We start from the raw sequence: 18,914 nt of genomic DNA, 5'->3' as shown, positions 1-18,914 counted from the left end.
ATTACCCTGTGGAGGCCGTTAAAGTCTGATTAAAAGCTTTTCTCGGTCTAAAGCGACATCTTCTCATTCCCCTCCCCCACCCCTTAACGGAGTGATTAAGCCAAGTAAGCTAAACAATTCTGGAGTAAACTTTCTATCAGTCACTCAGGGAAGCAATGAGCTGATTTGTACGTCTGATTTTTCTGGACCTACACGGGGCGGGGGCGGGGGGGGACGACTGCTGAGGAGTGATAACCCGCGTCCACCTCGGTCTCCTCCTCCCCCAAACCCAGACGAACTGTAAGGTCGAATAGCATTTCCCATGGGCATAAAGTTCAAGCTGCTTTACCAGTTCCTTTTAAGACTGAACTACAGACACAGGACTGCCGTCAGGAGAATGCAAAAAGGCGTGTTAAGGGAGAGCGCACAAGGCAGGCAGAAACGACCGAATAAACAAAAACCACCCCCGCCAAGAGTTGGCCACACAGCAAAGAGGGAGCCAGGTTCCTCAAGACCAGACCAGGCTGTTCAGACTCCGCACCGACCTCCATCCACAGCACCCGGAGGAGGATCGCTCCCTCTCTCCGCCCGAGCAGCAGGCCGGAGGTGGCCAGGCAGGGAGGTGAGCCGAGAAACAGAATACTGGCAGCAAAAAGAAAATCGGGGGGGGGGAAAAAATCCCCAACCCCTCGGGACTAGCATCTGTCCCGGCGGAGATAAAACGCAGCAGTGCAAACCTCCACCCTCAACCCACGCCCCCTTCTTCGGTCCCGGCGTGGGGAAGGTGCCCGGGGATCCCTCTGAGCCTCGCCCCAACAGTGCGCCCCGGGGCCGAGCAGCCCGAGCCTGGCGGCGGGAAGCGCCCCTCTCGGGCTGGACCCCAGGCCGAGCCCGTACCTTCCGCAGCACTTTCCGGCAGTTGGTACAGAGCAGGTAGTTGGCGGCGGCCGACGGGCTGCTGCCGCCCCGGTTCATCGTGGCTGTGGGCGCCGAAGGCGAAGACGGACGGCGGGGCCGGGGCCGGGTTATCACTGCGGCCGCCCGCGCCGCTGCGGGGTCGGACCGTCCGCCTGCCGCCGGCTGCGCTTCAGCCTCAGCCTCCGCCGGGCAGAATGTCGGGATGGCAGGCGACGGCCCGAGAACGAGCGGCGCTGCCCGAGGCGACCACCGCGGCGGCTGCCGAAGCGCCGGCGGAGACGGCGGCGGCGGCTCCTCACCGGCCCGTTGTTCCTCCCGCCCCCATCCTCCAGACCCCCGCCCCCGCCAGGCTAGGACGAGCAGCCGCCACCGCTGCCGCCGCCTCCGCCGCCGCCGCAGCGCCTCAGTGCGGCCCCGCCCCCGCCTCCCCACCACCTTCACCACCTCCACGCTCCGGTACCGCCCCCTCCCGCCATTCGGACAGCCCCGGCCACGCCCCTGGGCCTCTAGCCCGCAGCCAATGAGCAACCAGAGCCCGGTTGGGAGCCGCGCCGGCCAATCACAGAGGCCGAGGAAGCCTTGAATCTCCGGGCAAGTTAAGTTTATCTCCGAGGCTCGGAACTGGAGAGAGATGGCGGGTTAGTTAGGTAGTGGGGTGGAAGGGAATACAGTTTGTGCTGCTCCGCCAATAGGAGGAAGAGGGTGTGTCGTATGCAAAACATCCCTGGAAGCCCAGCCCCTCCCCGAAGACAAGCCACGCCCCCTTCTCTAGGTCCCTGCAAAAATGGTAAGGAGAGTGAGATAAAAAACTGGGAGCTAGAGCCTAGCTAGAGGGTCTCAGACTGAGCTAAATATTTCCTGGTTTCTTAAGAAAGGCTGGGGACGGGAGAGAGGCGGTAGCTAAAACGTTCACACTATCAGGGCAGTGATTAGGCTTTCTCTTAGCCAGAATCTTAGCTTAGCTGTAAAGAAGACTGCAGTCACGTAATGCTTGCCATCCAGAGATCCCAGAGAACTTTCTGCATCATGTATCTTGCTTGAGCCTCGTTTTGCAAAAGACCAATTACCTGAGTCTTGGGTGGGGAAGGGATAGGGGTAGACGTCTGAGATATATTTACGCCACTAATTGAGTTGTGGGGGTGGTGTGGACACAAAACCTCGGGTTTAGCGGTTTCCTCCTCCATCTGAAGTACCTTCTCGCAGTCCTTTCAGCAGTGAAAGTTCCTTTATTGTCCAGCACGAAAGGGCCAAAAACACAGGTTTATCCTCTCACCCAACGGTCCTTTCTGAGACAGTTGATCAGAAACATGGAGAACACAGAGCCTTGCCCGGGAAGAAAGGTTCAGAGAACAAATCGTATGTAAACTATTGGGCTGGACTTGCCTCTTCCAAAGCTAAAAATGGTGAGTCAGGATTTTGGCGTCCACGCTCTAGGGAGAGAGGGCACATGTAATTGGGGAAAGCTCTGGCTGGCAGAGTTTGGGGGGGGTGGACAGGCGAAGGGGTAGCCAAGTCTCTCGAGGAGGCCAGCAACGCGCGTGCGGGTCCAATGCGGGTTCCCGACGCGAGACGCCCGGAAACCTGCTCCCCAGTGAGAACAAAGGCAGGCGCCGAGCGAGAACCTGATTGGTGCCGGGTCCCCACCGGTGTCCTCCTGGCCCCGGAGACAACTTGCTTCACCCACTGGCGCGGAGCTCCGTGCTCACTGGAGCCCGAGCTCCCCACCCGCCTTTGGCTGTGACCACACAGGACTGTGCGTTATGACATCACCTGTTTTCGCTCTTCAGAACATGATCTGTATTCTCAGCTTCTCCTTTTTTAAAGGTCTCTAGTGGGCAGGGATTTGTGAAGGCCTGCGGCCCGCAGAATGAATCTGGAGATGATGTAAAAGAACGGTTTCACTGGTTTGCATTTCTTTCTTTTCTTTTTAATTAAAACACACACACACACACACACACACACACACGAACAAACAAACAAACAAACAAACAAAACCACCCTGGTTTCCTTAGGGATTCAGTGTGGTGTTGTAATGCAAAATCAGAAAGGTACACTTGGAGGAGCTAGCAAGTTTAGCATATCAAAGCTATTAGACCAAATTGTGTGGTTAAAACTGTCAATCTCATTTTTCAACAGCTGCCTCCTCTGTCCCTTTTAGAGACCAACACACATACACCAAAGTCTACACAAGGAACAAAGGAAGTGGAAATCTGCCAGTGCCAGGTTTGATTAAATTAAAATCGACTGGAAAACCCCTGAAGGGTCTGAGTTTTGTGGTTGGGTAAATGTGTTGATCCATTTAACTAGTAATAGCCAAAGATCCCTTGATGCTGTTGTAGACATATATAACCTAGAATAGCAATGGTGTGGGGAAGGTGCTTAACAATCAGAAACTGTAACAGCAAGAAGATTAGGTAAGGAGAGAAATCACCACTTGCTCTTCAATGCAGAGAATGGAGAAATCCAGACAGAAAGTTAGCAAGGCACAGTTTTCCTAAGAACTGAAACACATATGTGTCCCTATTTAGTGGTAAATTTCTTGGGCTATGTTCCTGGCTGGTTCTCTCTTGTAAAGCAGATTTTATGTGAATACATTTTAAAGGATAGGAGATATTGAAGGGTGAAGTGAATTTTTTGTGCAGAGATTGAATTTTCTCAGTATTTTAGATTCAAATTGGTTTCAATCATATTTTTCGTATAACTTTTCCTCTTAGTAGTTAAAATCCCTTCACAATGATGTTCTTTGAGCTCTCCATAACTAAGTTCCCCAGAAAGGATGGCCAGGAAAGTGTAATCTACAGCTTTGTTTGCTCTGACAAAGATGGCTAAAGGGAGGTTTTAGGGGAATAGCTTCATTGATACATGTAGGTGACCAAAAAATGGCTCTCTCCACCAAATTCCTCCAAACTTTTGTAACATTGATTATCCAGAGGGACATTTATTTGACATTTAAGGGTGTGCTGCATTGTGACATTTCTTATATTGAACCCTTTTATATGTGTCTATGTTTCACCCCTAACATCTTCAATGCAGTAACTCAGCACACAACCTTCACCCTTTCTTTTGGTCCTCATAAGCCCCACTCTCCCACCGTCCTTCTCTGTGCTCTTGTCAGTGTTGAACTTCTGGATCATTCCTTTCTCTTCCACTTTTCACCTGGTCTCCTTTTCTTTTCTAACCAGCTCAGATAGCAAAAAGAGAATATGACTTAAGAGAGTGACTTGTGAATCCTGGATCACACTCTTAAGAGGGAAGAAAACAAAAAGCAGTTCTTTAGATTTCACACAGGATAAGGAGAAACTTCCTCCCTTTTGTTGTCTGGTATGTATAAAATAAGAAAGACCTTCAGAAAAGTAAGATATGGGTGAAAATTACAACCAACATTGAGAACTACTTTTTACTTTCTTATTACAAAATTAGGATGATACTTTATTAACTGACATTGTTTTTAGAAATAATTTTTGCTTGTTTTGAAATATTTCTTAAAAGGTGATACACCCACCCCGCACACATAGGACGTTCCATAACTTCTTTAGCCATTACCCCATTATTGAACATAGAAGCTGTTTCCAGTTCTTCGTGGTTATAAATAATGCTATGATAAGCCTACTCATACATAAGTTTCTGGCAGCCCCTCTGATTCCTAGATATGGAATTTCTAACTGAAAGGATGTGAATATGTTTTAAGGCTCTTGTTACAATTTGCTAAAATATTTTGTGAATAGGTTTAACCAATTTGCACTCATCCCACAGTGAATGAGAACACAGGGGAGAGAATCATTTGGAAAGCACACATCTGAACTGTCATTTGCCAGCTTCAGGCCCATAAATAGTCCACTTACCTCCACTTCTAATGCTTTCCTCGCCCTTCTGCCTAGTGATTTTCATCTCCTGTTGAAAGATCTTCTGGTGGGGGCACCTGGGAGCTCAGTAGGTTGGGCCTCTGCCTTCGGCTCAGGTCATGATCTCAGGGTCCTGGGATTGAGCCCTACATCGGGCTCTCTGCTTGGCGGGAAGCCTGTCCCCCCCCCCCATGTCCCCCCCCCACCCGCCTGCCTTTCTGCCTGCTTGTGATCTCCCTCTCTGTCAAATAAATAAATTAAAAAAAAAAAAAAAAGATCTTCCAGTGGAGTCAAGCACTTGTCCAAGTGTCTATGGTGTCACCCTCTTATCTCTTCTTTAGCACAATCTCAGTATTGAAATGATTGGCTTAAATTCTGTTTTCTCATTAGATTGAACACCTTGAGGGCAGGGATGTAGTTACATTTACTTTGTATTCTCTTTTTCTCTTCATCTTCATCTTCTTCTTCTCTCAAGATTTTATTTATTTATTTGGGGCGGGGAGCAGCAGAAAAAGAGGGAGAAGCGGACAGGGCTGATCCCAGGACTCTGGGATCATGACATGAGCTGAAGACAGACGCTTAACTGACTGAGCCACCCAGGTGCCTCTACTTTGTATTCTCAATTCCTAGCTCAACAGGTACAGAAGTGCTTTAAAAATCTTGGAAAAGAATAATGATTTATTTTATTTCCAAGATTTAAAAATATTGGAAAAAAATAATGTGTTACTTTCATTTCATTTCATTTCATTTCATTTCAATAATGTGTTACCATTCATTCTTCAGGGTATCTTTTGAATCTCGAACAACAGTGATAGCATCTTATAAAAGGGCCCCAGTAAAGATTTGTGAATTGAGCATTTCACAAAACCATTGCTTCAGAGCAGATTGGCTGGATTCATGTCGTTATCTGTCACCAATTCCTTGTCTGACATTGAACATAATGATTACTATGACTGGGCCTTGCTATTGCCTTTATAAAATGCCAGAAACTCAATGTGTAGGGAGGGTTGGGAGCCATTTTTCCTGTTCAGTAATTTTGAAAGAAGGTACCCTGTTAATAACATGCTGTGACTTTTGGACTTGAAATTGTTTACTTCTCTAGATATTCTCCTACTGACCCAAGAACTGGGCCCCATTATAGTTCCTAAATAAGGATTCAATTGAAAAAAATCAATTGCTAAAGATATTTTTAAAATTCCATTTCTTGAGACAATAGGTCATTTTCTAACATTTTGCCTTCTCAGACTTCTTTTTCCTTCTCCCTGGGGCACCCAAAGCATTTGGATAGCAGAAAGTACTGCATTATTTACAAATTTGCAAATACTGTAATTTGTTTTGTGCACAAAGGAATTTGCACTTCACACAATTGTAAATTGATTGCTCCCTTTGAGCTGTTAATTAGATTCCTGCTATTTTTTTTTTTTTTCCCAAGGCCCAAGACCATTACTACTCCAAAGGAGAAATTAAGAGGATCTGATCCAAACGGGCTACGGCTTTTGTGCCCATTTCCATCCCACGCCCAGAATCACCCACCCCCACCAAGAAAATTCTTACTGAAGCTCATTTTTCAAAGAACCACTATTCTACCAAGATCCAAATTTCTGTCCGTTGTTTCTCGTAATTTCCCATTTCAGAGTTCCCTGAATTTAATTCCATTCAAAGCAGACGTCTGGAGAGAGGCCTACGGATAGTAGGGTTTGTTGGTGTTTGCCTCCACAATGTGAGCCAGCACAGGGTTTTTTTTGTTTTTTTGTTTTTTTGAGAAAAAGAAAATTACTTTAAAATTTTTACAAGTGAGGAGATTTTACACCCCAAATCTAAATTTCCAGTTTCTCTTGAAAAATTGTGTGATCTGGTCACACTAAGCTCCTTTTGCTGGAGCCCAGTACCTGCTATTAGGGTTTGGAGTACTCTCTACTTTGCCAAGGTCACTCTTACTCCCTGGGGGTTACATTTTGCCACTGTATTTATGTTATCTTTTTTGCCATATGTAGGGTTTTGCAGCCTCTATAAAGTTTCCTCCACATCTCAATCACTAATCTGCTGATTGCCATTCTTACCTTTATCACAGAATATGAATCAAAAATAAATTTGCCATCTCTAAGGTACAACCGATGTTGAGGACAGGGATCAGATGCAAGGAAAATCATACACAGGTACATGCCCTCACCAACCCCCTCCACATCTCCACCAAGAAAATTCTTACCAGAGCTCATTTTCCAAAGAACACATACTCCACTAAGATCCAAATGGGTATGTGTGTACACTGGGATTATATGTATGTGTGTGTGTGTCCCACAAGTTGGAGGACAGATGTCTAAGCAGGTTACTATGTCCTTTATGCTGCTAACCCCAATCTTTAATTCTGCCCATGTACCCATTCTAATTGTAACTTCAGGAGAGAGGGACCACAGGGAATATGGCAATAGTAGAAGGACATTGAAAGTGTTTTCTTTGATGGACATTATCATGTGGAGACTAAAAGCCCTGGCCCTAGAGTCATGCTTGGGACGTTGAGTACTGACTTTGCCCCTTGTGAGACACGTGACCTTGGGCAAGTCCTTTAATTTCTCTACATTTCCGTTTCTCGTCTCTGAGACAAGGTCATAATGCTACATAGATTGAATGAGATAATGCACTATAGCTCTCAACAAAATGCTTAGAACATTCGTAAGGTCTCAGAAAATGTTTGCTGCTAGCTCCACAATATAGAGGATGTTCTGGTCTCTGCACACTGTGACTTTGCTGTACTTACTTAGCCAATCTATGGACAAACTTCTGTTCTGAAAATGAGGATATTATATTAGCTTAGTCACAGAGTTGTTTTGAGGACTAAATGATCTATATGTAAAACTTTCGAACAATGCCTAACGTATAAGAAATGCTATATAAGTGTTTACTATTATTACATACTGTGGTCAGGGGATTTTTCTTTTATTTGCCTTTGTTTTTTTTTTAAGTGGAGATCTTAAAAAGTTCTTTAAAAGAGTTAAAAAGAATTGGGGTACTTCTCAAAAGTAAGATAATGTGGGGGTACCTGGGTGGCTCAGTGGTTTAACTCTGCCTTTGGTTCCGGTCATGATCCCGGGGTCCTGGGATAAAGCCCCGCATCGGGCTCTCTGCTCCGTGGCGAGCCTGCTTCCCCATCTCTCTCTGCCTGTCTCTCTGTCTACTTGTGATCTCTGTCTGTCAAATAAATAAATAAAATCTAAAAAAAAAAAAAAAGGTAAGATAATGTGGGTTAAAATAGCAATGAACAGAAAGCCGGAAGACCTAGGTTGGTTCAGGGGCTGCTGTGAACTATGTGATATAGTCTGGCTTCACCTATTAAATGTGAAGAGGAGATTAAATAAGCCAAGGGCAAAATCCAGGTTTTAGGAAGACTAATGCTTATATAATCCTTTTTTTCCAGAAAAATAAAATAAAAATTTTAGATGCAAAATTAGCTATGAAAGTGAATACTTAACATCAGTAACAAAATCACAATGAATTTTCAAAGGGTAAAAATACCATAAACATCACAAAATTCAAATAAATGTTTATTAATTAGCTATTTGAGACAACGCTTTATTACATATTTCCCACATTTGGAGGGCTGATTTCCTCTTCATATGGCAATAATTTTTGCAATATTCTTCTCTCCAGAGAGAATAGAAAGGTAATTTTATCTTTTCCCTACCATTCCTTTCCAGTGTTGGGTGCCTTAAGAGAGATATATATATCATGAGATAGCCCCTAATCCTATATCTTTGGGACCTGGTGCCAGTAAATTGGCCCAATGGACAATGGAACTATTTAGAATTCATCCTTACACTGGAACAGCTCAAAGGAACAGCCACATGTTGAAGTGGCTGAGATCCACGTATATGTGTATATAACCCAGTAAACCCAGGCCAATGGTATCTCCACCTCAGCAGATCCCTAGCCAGAGCAACACAAATGCCCACAGCTTTCCCAGTTCCTCCAGCATGAGAGTGAGTTTGAAGGAGGTAGACTGGGCTGCAGAGACTGTGGTCTTTACCAATAATGGGTATGTTTAATTAAAAATTTGACCATGTGAACACATTGCTTGGACCTCTCCCAAGGCCTTGGGAGGGGCCAATGCTAGCGATGGACCCTAAGGCTTAAAGTTCATTATATTTGTGGCTAATTCATGTTGGAGTAGAGAATTGCAAAGACCCCTTCAAATCCTAAAATTCTGTGGATCTGTTTTGTCTCAGTATGTCCATGAGAATCTAGTGTAAGCAGGATACGGAAGTAGGAGCATTTCTTCAAGTGGACAGGAAGAAAGTAAAACTTGTTCTGTCCTCAAAATTGCTAGAGTTGTTTGGTTTTCCTTTGTCACTCAGGGATTATTTCTCCTTGTTAGCCAGTTTGTCTCCTTGGTATTTTGAATCCATTGTCCCAAATTCTCTATACCCTTCTTTTAGAGATGAAGAAACACTGTCAGAGAGATATTTTATATATTTTAAGGAAAGATTTTTGTGAAATATGCTGTCTAGGTGTTAAAAAGGAAGGTGGATGAATAAAGTAGAAAAAAATCCACATGATAGTATGGAAGTTTGGGACCAGGGTCTAATTAGTGGGAGTACAGAGGAGTTACCATTGCAGACTCAGAAGTCTTCAATACAGCTAGTGGTCTATTGTGAGGGCTTTGCAGGAGTCAACGTGCAGGACTGAGGTGAGACTGAAGGGATCCTTGAAAAAGAACAGTCTACACTTCAACCTTCAGACCCTCTGATGGTGACTATGGTACATGAAGACTTTGACCTTCTCCAGGAACATCTGATTAATTCAAGTGCTTGAAACTTAAGAGGTGCTCAAAAAAGCTTACTGAATGAAACGATTGGCTATATCAGAGTTTGTTAACTAGAAAGCAAGTGGGTATGTTATTTTTACCAACAGAAGTTTTCTAGTTATCCTAAAATTATAAAAAGTATTTCATGCAGGGATGTCTGGGTGGCTCAGCCAGTTAAGTGTCTAACTTTTAGTTTCACCTCAGGTCATGATCTCAGGGCCCTGCGATCGAGCCCCACGTTGGGCTCTGCACTCAGCCAGGGAGTCTGCTGGAGATTCCCTCTCTCCCTCTCTTCCTTCCCCCTCATTATGCTCATATACATGTACACACACACACACACACACTCTCTTTCTCTCTCAAATGAATAAATCTTTAAAAAATATTTTCATGCAAAGGTAAAATTTGCCTTGTTATCAAGAAGAAATTTTCAACATTTGTGAGAATGGTAACAACAAAGAGCAATTTCAAATATAAAATGTTGGCTTGAGATGTTATATTTCTACCAAAAAGCTTGGAATCACAACAGCAATTTGTGAAGTTCTAGAGGTCTGCACATTTTGATAGTATGCTTTGAAGTATATGCTGTCCAAATATTCCCTTACTCACTCATTTATGTATGGGACCTTTACTAAGCAGTAAGTCCTGGTGATAAAAATAACAAAAGCCCTGTTTATAATCTAATAGTGAGACTGAGGTGTAATCTCTGCATTGATATAGAAAATAGAAGATAGGATATGGAGAGTAGAGGGTAAGAAAGATTATTAGTAAAGAGCTTAGAAAGACCCTTTGAGGATTTATGCCTGTAATTGGATGTCTTGTAATGGTAGAGACATAGGATGCAGAATTCTTGCTGTGTCTCAATGCAATTTATAATGTCAACAGGAAGTCAGGACTAACCCTTATAAATATTAGAGAACAATGCAGAACAATATATGATGAAATCACCTCTGAATTCCATGTACATTACTTAATTCATTCTTGCATTCCTGTACTCATTCACTTGGTGTATGTTTGTGGCATACCTACCGTGTACCAATAGGTGCTAGTTGTGGATATAAAGTGATGAATAGCGAGTCAGGGTCTTACAGATCTTCCAACCTAGCACAGAAGATGGACTTTAAACAAGTCATGCCTTTATGTAGTGAGTATTTTAGTAGGGAAAACACAGGAATAGAACATATAGCTGGGGAGTCTAGCTTGGTTTAGGCTTCCCCGGGGAAGTGAAATGTATACCCAAGCAGTGGGCCATCCCCTGGTTTCTGACCGTGACTTCCAGGTATTCCATCCAGTGGGTCCTTTCCATTTGCAGTTTTCGATGCTTCCCATGGAGTTCACGTTCCAGTTATGAAAATATAAGGCATTCTGGCTTTTTACATTACCACAGATAAATTTTTACACTAGGAGCAATCCTTTCTTTTCGAAGAGGCATGATCCCTATTAAGAATTCACCAGAATTGGGGCACCTGGGTGGCTTAGTGGGTTAAGCCTCTGCGTTTGGTTCTGGTCATGATCTCAGGGTCCTGGGATGGAGCCCCACATAGAGCACTCTGCTCAGCAGGGAGCCTGCTTCCTCCTCTCTCTGCCTGCTGCTCTGCCTACTTGTGATCTCTCTCTCTGTGTCAAATGAATAAATAAAATCTTTGAGAAGAAAAAAAAAATTCACCAGAATTTAAACCACCTTTTCCTGATTAGAGACTATCAATGAACATTAGTTCACACATAACATTTCCCACTTACTCCACCATTGTGCTGAATTCCACTTGTGCATGTGCAAATTCTAGGTATGCCCCACTTCTAATACACAAGTCTATATCATCATTCTTAAGACTGTATAGTGTTTGAAGATAATCCTCACAACTCTCATCTCTATTCCTCAATCCCCATAACACCCATGGTAACTATTATACTCAAAATAGTGATAGTAATAGAAACCATTACTGCTACTTATTGAGAGCTTACTACGTGTCATTTTGCAATAAATTACATTTAAATTTTCTTGTCTAAATATTTATTTTTAAAAATAATATTATAAAGATTGTCTTGCCTAACTATACAAAACCCCTATGAAGGGCTCATTATTATATCCACTTTACAAATTATTTATGGGGAGTAACAGTTTTGCCAAAGTCTCACAGTTATTATAAGACAGCTGTGATTTGAAGCCATATTTGCTTGATGCCAGGGTTTATAGTCTTTTGCAACCCTGCCTTGGCATTTACAATTAGTCATTATTGTAAATACTCTTTTTTTTTTTTTTAAGATTTTATTTATTTATTTGTCAGGGAGCACAAGCAGGGGGAGCAGCAGGCAGAGGGAGAAGCAGGCTCCCCACTGAGCCACGAGCCCAATGTGGGACTCAATCCCTGCACCCTGGGGTCCTGATCTGAGCTGAAGGCAGAAACTTAACCAACTGAAGCACCCAAGCGTCCCTATTATAAATATTCTTTGAACTATTTCTCTGTATTAGGTTACCAAATGGTGGGGTCAGCTGAATTAGATCTCCCAACACTCACCAAATACAGTTTGGGCACCTGCCTTAATTGGATTCCTATTAATATACATGCCATGGGAATAGGCGAGTAATATCTATTATCCCTATTTGAATATTTTATTGCCCGCTGGCGTGTTACTTTAAAATAAAACCATTGAGTGGTCCTGGAACATGAAAAATACTGTTGTTGGCACTCTGTTGGAATTCCTCATACTTTGATATCGAAGTATGCAGATTCCTAGGCGCTTGGTCAGTTGTGGAGACCGTGGTAGATGGACTTGCAGTTCAGGTGATGAAGGTGATTAGCTGTGACAAGCTCCTCTCAGAAGGAAGATGAGTGCACTGGTTTCCACATAATCGGTTGGCAAAGTAGAGATTTTTATCTCAACCTGTCCCATCCAAATGCTCCTCTAAAGAAATCCTTCTGCTGGTGGAATCCTTCTAAATAGTTATGCTCCAGGCTACGTGTTTGTCCCTTGTCTCAAATGAGTGGACCAACGGGGTAGACACTTGATTTGAAGGCAGCCCTTTCTGTAACCCGGCCAGCCATCTGTATAGATAGCTTAAAATGATAAGTGGGGCCAATCAGATGCCTGTCTTGGAGATTTGGCAATGGGAAGCTAAGACACTCAGCCAGTTGGCATCCAAGTCAGATTGTGGGAGGATGCCGTGAACCATATGCAGGCTCAAACTTTGAAGGATCGGAACAGATAGAGAGTGAAGGTTGAGGAAGCCAGAGTAACACACAGAAAGAAAGTGAAGGCGGTAAGACAGGATTACTTAGGGATGCCTCCAGTCCAGGTGTGTTTCTTGTCCGGTCCTTGCTGGGTAGTTCTTGAAACAATTCCCTACCCCCCCCTCATCTTCTCCCAGTGCCAACTCTGTGAAGTAAATTGAGTGCACCTCTCTTTCTTTCAACCAAACAAGATTGACTGAAACAGTCTTCCTTCATGTCAAGCACTTACAAATATGAAATATTGCTTTCAGTTCTCATTAGTAAATGGATGTGAAAGTCAGACATCCCCAAAGCAAGAACTAGAACTCACTGTGCCAGAAAACCCCATTTTGGTTTTTGCACATAAAAAATTCTTACAGACCACATTTCATTAAGAAAGTCTGCTCTGCATAAACCTCAAAGTTTTTAGAAACTTTTTGCCTTCTTAGTTGGAGAGTAGGGATCAGTCATCCATCACCCAAGCTTCTCCCTTTCGTGTTTAATGCCAAAGTGATTCTAATGTGTTTATATGAAGAGAGGCAAAAAGCATTCTCCCTTCCCAAGGTCTTTATCCTTTATTCAGACCTAATGCATCCTGGCCCAGTTTAATGATGGTCTAGGGTTTTTTGAACCAAAAGATTTTTAAAAAGTAAAAAGAAACAAATCAAAGTTTAATTTCCTCGAACAAAGGTTCCAAGTTTCCAAGAACAAAGTAGCTGAGGAAAAAGATAAAGTGAACGAGGGTGACTTTGTGTCAAATTGCAGGTTAAAGATCACTGTGGTGGTCTTCATGAGGCATAAAGGGGATCAGACATGTTCTAGGAGGCCACTTTGTTTTGAAAATATAAACACATATGAGCAGGGAGCCCAATGCGGGGCTCAATCCCAGGACCCCAGGAGCATGACCCAAGCCAAAGGCAGACGCTTAACCCCAACTGAGTTACCCAGGCAACCCCCATATATAAGTGTTTTAATTTGCTTCAATTTACCAGATGTGGTAAGTGCCCAAATGACAGCTGTTTGTGTAGAGCCTATCACTAGCCTTAATAGATCTGGGCTTTTCTTGGTTTTCATTGCCGTGCCTCATATGCCTTGTCTGTGTGGGAGCCCCTGCTTCCTCCCCTTGCTGAGATCAGTCTCTCTCATTCTCTCTCTCTCCTTTCTCCTTCCCCTTCTCTCTTTCTCTCCTTTATATTATGCTCATCTGCAGCTCAGCAACCCTTGACCTTTTATCTTCTAGGTAAATAGTTCTGAGTTTATGTTAAGCCCTTAGAAAATGAAGGCAATATTTCACCTTATTAATGAGGATCGTCTTTACAGGTGTGCCTTGCCACACCTTTGGAAATGTGGATGCAGAACCAAAGGAAATGGTGCTTCTCCCTGAGCAATCCTGGAAGTCTTTGGTTGCATTGCACTTGCTGTGGATGAGATAACTACTTCTGTAGAGACAAGATGGGTCACTTTGCATTTTCTACTTCTCTGAGAAAGCATGAACATTCAGAGATGCCTATGTCTAGCGGCAACTAGAGTGCTGAGGAATGGAAGCACAGGGAAACATTCACCTACGATACAAGGATAACTTTAGCTGTGACTTGGAATATATTGTCTAAGAGCTCTGTAAGGGTGAAACTGAAAACTTTTTTTTCCGTCACAAGATTGCATCATCTAGTCACTGGTCGAAAGTCTTCAAATTTCATTTTTTAGTACTTTAGAGGGTTTTTTTGAGGAGTAAGTGAAAAAATATATGCGATTATGAGTACTGAGCTATCACTTTTTTAAAAATTTATTTTTTATTTTCAGCGTAACAGTATTATTTTTGCACCACACCCAGTGCTCCATGCAATCCGTGTCCTCTATAATACCCACCACCTGATACTCCGACCTCCCACCCCCCGCCCCTTCAAAACCCTCAGATTGTTTTTCAGAGTCCATAGTCTCTCATGGTTCACCTAGCTATCACTATTTTTAAAAGGTTTCATACAACAATTACTCTGTTTTCCAAGAGGAATTGAAATTTACTTGAATTTTAATGTTTTGGGTTCCCTGATACCATTTACCATTGCTTGCTTTGATTTAAAAGGGGCCTTGAGTACTTGATAACATGCAAGGTTTATCATTAAGCATTTTTATTGCCCTTGTGTTTGCAAAGAACGTTTTTGTTTTCCATTAACCTATCCAATCACATTCCAAGATAGAGAACTCCCTGTCAGAGATAACATCGGCTATTAAAGAACCTAAGTGCTTGCAGAAATGAGATGACAGCAATGTATTCCTCATTCTAACCTCCTCTAGGTGAAGAAAGATCTTTTCTGGACCTTCGGCTTGTACGTGTGTACAGGTGAATGTGTGCACATGTGCATAGATGTGTATATACCTTTATTGGTCTTGTGCTGGATAAATTCTTTTTTTCTAAGCTAGAGATAGCCAGTCACCATTATTACTTAGGGTTTTAACTGAAGAATTGCAGTTGGCCAGCTCATATGATTTCCACCGAAAAGCTGGAATTCTGAGATAGCGTGCCTCGAAATATTCGAAGTGTTTTGCCTACTAGCCCATAGCTAAGGATCTCCAGTTTTAGTCTGTGGGAGGCAACTACCTCTTGTGTCATGAACAAAATCATGAAAGAAATTTGCCTGATGTATTCTGTATGGCTCGAGCAAGAGCCCAACTATATTAATAGGTCTGGTTTTTAGAAATATGGGTCTGGGCTGAGAAGGTCCTTTGGGTGGTGTCGTGGGCAAGATATTTAAAGGATGGACCAAGCCATCACTTCTGTCATCTTTCCCTTTTACAATTGCCCTCTGTTTATAGAAGCCTATTTGTGAGTCTTCCTTGGTCATCAGGCAAAATGCCTTGCTTCTTTCCTGGTTGTTTATGAAACCAAGGGCCCAGGCTACAGGATATTTATACTGTTGTCTGTCAAAGCGTTCCCTGGGAGAGGAGATAAGCAAGTCATCTGCCAAAAATATTGTGGCTTGCAAATTATGGGTGCATGTAAGAAAGGTCGCTGCATTACCAAGTCCTAAGTAAATGCTTGTGTTCTCTTGAGCAAATGAAGCAACTCATTAGGTTGATTTCACCTTCCTCGGATGTCATGAACATAACTTTTGCTTTTCCACATGGTTCTTAGCCCAGTGCACAGGACATCTCAGATAAGAAAGGGCTGAAGCAAGTCTGAGTTGGATTCTTCTGATAATACAGAGAAGACTGTCTCCCCTTTCCCCAAGAACTAGGGAGCATACTTAGCCAGATAGGGATAGGGTTCTAGATGTGGAGGTTAGCAAAAAGGGGTAAGACTTTTTTCTAGGTAGAAAAAGCAAAGTAGGGAAGGCAAATGTGTGGGTGTGTTGGAGCCATAGTTCCTGTAATGTTGGCCATCCAAAGTAGCTTCAGAATGGAGCCCTAGGGTCTGTCCCCCTAAACAGGACGAGAAGCTGAGGTGACTTGAGGCTAGCCCCAACCTGCCAGCACCACCTCAACTCTGTTGTCTTTGTCCTTTGTCTCTAATGTTGTTCTTCGAAAAAAGGGGAAGGGATCTAGCCTAGCTAAAATCCTTTCCTCAGAGGCGCCTGGGTGGCTCAGTAGGTTAAACATCTGCCTTTGGCTCAGGTCATGATCCCAGAGCACTGGGATGGAGCCCTGCCTCTGGCTCCCTGCCCAGCAGAGAGCCTGCTTCTCCCTCTTCCTCTGCCCCTCCCTCTGCTGGTGCTATGTCTGGCTCTCTGTCAAATAAATAAATAAAATATTTTAAAAAAATCCCTCCCCATCTTAAAAGCTATGTACCTGTGATTATAAATGATCAAAAATTATACAAAATGAATAAAACTGAGGACTTTCTCTCTCTTTTTGGAATGGACCTAGCCCTAGAACAAAGGATCTTAACCTAAAGTCTATGGTTATACAGCCTTGTGTCTTTGAATTCCCTAAAATCGTGCACAAAAATTTTGTATATGTACATTTTCCCTTGCGGGACAAGGACCCATAGTTTTCATCAAGTTTCTAGGAAATTTTGAGACCCCAAAAGCCTTATAAGCCCCTGGATTTATAGAACGTTTTAGACTGTCTCCTTATAAGGCTTGGCAGAACACTTCGTAGTGCCAGTCATTATACTAAAAGTTTTGTATGTATTAACTAACTTAACCCTAACTTCATGATACTGTAGCTTTTCTAAGAAGCAACGAACTTTTTCAGAGGCTTACAGCCAACAAGTGGGGAAGCTAGGTTACCAACCCAGGCCAAACCAGAATCCCATGCTTTTGTTTATCATATCAAGTCACCTTCGTTTTCAGGAGACGGCACAGTTGCCAAAAACCCAGAGCCTTTCCAGCCTCAGCCATCATTTCCCCTTTAAATCACCTTTTATATTTATACAGTAACTGCTTTCTAAGCATCCCCAAACTTCACCACACGCAAGCAGCATTCCTCTGTGGAACCTTTGAAAGTCTTCTAAAACACAGAAGCAACCCCCTCCAGACCGCTCACCTCAGTTTTTTTTTCCATTGTGCAACTAGGTTGCAGTAAACATAATTTCATCTTAATTGTCTCCTCTAGACTCAAGTCTGGCCACATGGCACAATGGACGGCCCATACATTTGGAGAGACTCCAAGAAATCCATCCCAAGCTCTGAATGGTCCTGGCACTGTTCCAAAATTTTACTAACTTTCCACATATTGTGATTCCGGACACGTTTATACCTTGGTCCCCAGGATAATGGAAGCCACAAAAGAGACAAATTAAAATGTCAGCCCAGCTGGGCCCACATTGTGGGCCAGCAATTACCATGGAACCCCTTGCCTCTTAGATCACCTGAGTGTAGCACATCTGGGCTTCCTATAAGAGGGATAACAAAATAATCCGGAGTGATTTCCTAGATGTTCCCCGACTCAGTTTAAGTACGGTGTGCTTCTTAATAACTGCTCAGATTTCGATAAGCAACAGGAAAAATTTTTAAAAATCAGGCAAAAGGCAGAGAGCAGAATCCTGGGAAACTTTGTAACCCAACAACCCCTGCCATCATCTGGGACCTAACTAACTTGAAACACACGATCGAGGCTGGAGAGACAAGTAAAATAGAGCATCGGTGTTCTCCACCTGAGGGAAGAGTATCATTCAGACCTCACTGCAGATTCTGACGGAAGGTATGAAGGAAGGAAGCCATGTCACTACAGATGGAGCAAAGAATGTCCACAGCAAAGGGCGCATCTGACAGGTCCTACCCCTTGTGAGATCATGGTAGGTGTTCAAAGCATCCGCTTGAGAGAAATAAGGGAAACAGGACCAGAGTCGGAAGAACAGATGACCTAAGGAATTAAACGGTGTGGGAATCGAGACATTGCTTTTCTCCTCACTTTCTCCTTTTTTTATTCTTCAGAGACCCAGCCACGGATAGGAGCTGCTCATTTCATCAAAGTAATCTGTTGTTTTCTGTACTCTGGAGGTGGTGACTTCAGCGTCCACGATGGGACGTCCGTGAGTGTTTGTTGGGTTTGAAACTGCGTGCTCCAAGCCAGCGGATAGCATTTCTTCTTCTGTTGGGCCATCGAAACACTGAGATTACTTCAGCAAAAAATAACTTTCCTTCCAATCTGTATCATCACTCAGAGAGGCAGCTGGTCAGGTTAGCAGAGAAAATGGATATTTAGTCACGAAGAAGCTTGATTAAACTTTGGCTTTATCTTTTTGTATCCTGATACGATCATATGGAGATAGGTTATTTCCTCACGCTACTTGCCACCTGCTCTGTGATTTTTTTTGTCCTCCTTTGCCTGCTCTATGAGATTGTAAGCTTCATGAGGACAGTTTTTCTCATCATTATATCCTCAATACAATAAATTTTTTTGAAGAAATGAATAAAGAAGGTCAATGCACAAAAGTCCTCTGGTTAGTGAATTCTTACCAGGTTAGTAAAATGTAGGTTGAATTGCTTGGGTGTATTTAATAACCAGTGGTTGTCAACCAAATTTATATTATGTGCAAGAAATGGAATATTGAATGCAGTTACATGCTTTATTGTTGAAGCAAGTATCTAGGCCGTGGGGGCAAACTGTGGTTTTGTCCTCCTGCTTTTATTTTTCCTTTGGGTAAATTCTTAGCCCATTTTAGTCTGGGAAATTGCCCTCTCTTCCATTCTCAGCCCTGTGTCTGTCCCCCTCCCTCAGGTGCACTGGATC

The 18,914-nt window shown here is 43.2% G+C and overlaps 2 protein-coding genes across 12 annotated transcripts in view; one reads left to right on the top strand and one right to left on the bottom strand.

The window, feature by feature from the left end:
• Positions 1-1,301, bottom strand: part of SESN3 (sestrin 3) — a 73,435-nt gene extending 72,134 nt beyond the window's left edge. Inside the window, exon 1 of the mRNA XM_082683382.1 lies at positions 877-1,301. Within this exon, the coding sequence (XP_082539508.1) occupies positions 877-954 (78 nt within the window). The 5' untranslated portion in view covers positions 955-1,301. The remainder of the gene's footprint in view (positions 1-876) is intronic.
• LOC309840874 (uncharacterized protein) lies at positions 102-18,616 on the top strand. Of its 11 annotated transcripts, XR_014298838.1 has the most exons (6): positions 1,301-1,684; positions 2,193-2,300; positions 3,034-3,120; positions 4,080-4,218; positions 17,295-17,976; positions 18,116-18,616. XR_014298838.1 is itself a non-coding variant. In XM_082683386.1 (4 exons), the coding sequence occupies exons 1-4, from the start codon at positions 1,609-1,611 to the stop codon at positions 18,131-18,133; spliced, it is 267 nt and encodes an 88-aa protein (XP_082539512.1). In that variant the 5' UTR covers positions 1,301-1,608; the 3' UTR covers positions 18,134-18,616. The 11 variants fall into 11 exon arrangements, 2 of the variants coding, with proteins under 2 accessions (XP_082539512.1, XP_082539511.1); XR_014298836.1 differs by lacking the exon at positions 17,295-17,976 and having other exon boundaries at positions 18,182-18,616; XR_014298837.1 differs by lacking the exon at positions 17,295-17,976.
• The last annotated feature ends 298 nt before the right edge of the window (positions 18,617-18,914 follow it).

The sequence above is a fragment of the Mustela nivalis genome, assembly GCF_964662115.1.
Source record: "Mustela nivalis genome assembly, chromosome: 9".
Classification (NCBI taxonomy): Eukaryota; Metazoa; Chordata; class Mammalia; order Carnivora; family Mustelidae; genus Mustela; species Mustela nivalis.
Note: the sequence above shows the minus strand (reverse complement) of the source record. Positions and strands in the feature narration are given on the sequence as shown.

Coding starts and splice junctions, on each gene's coding strand:
- LOC309840874 (XM_082683385.1), top strand. CDS start 1,609: ATGCAAAACATCCCTGGAAGCCCAGCCCCTCCCCGAAGACAAGCCACG. Junction 2,301..3,033: donor CTCTTCCAAAGCTAAAAATG/GTGAGTCAGGAT, acceptor ATTTTTCAACAG/CTGCCTCCTCTGTCCCTTTT. Junction 3,121..18,115: donor TGGAAATCTGCCAGTGCCAG/GTTTGATTAAAT, acceptor TTTATTCTTCAG/AGACCCAGCCACGGATAGGA.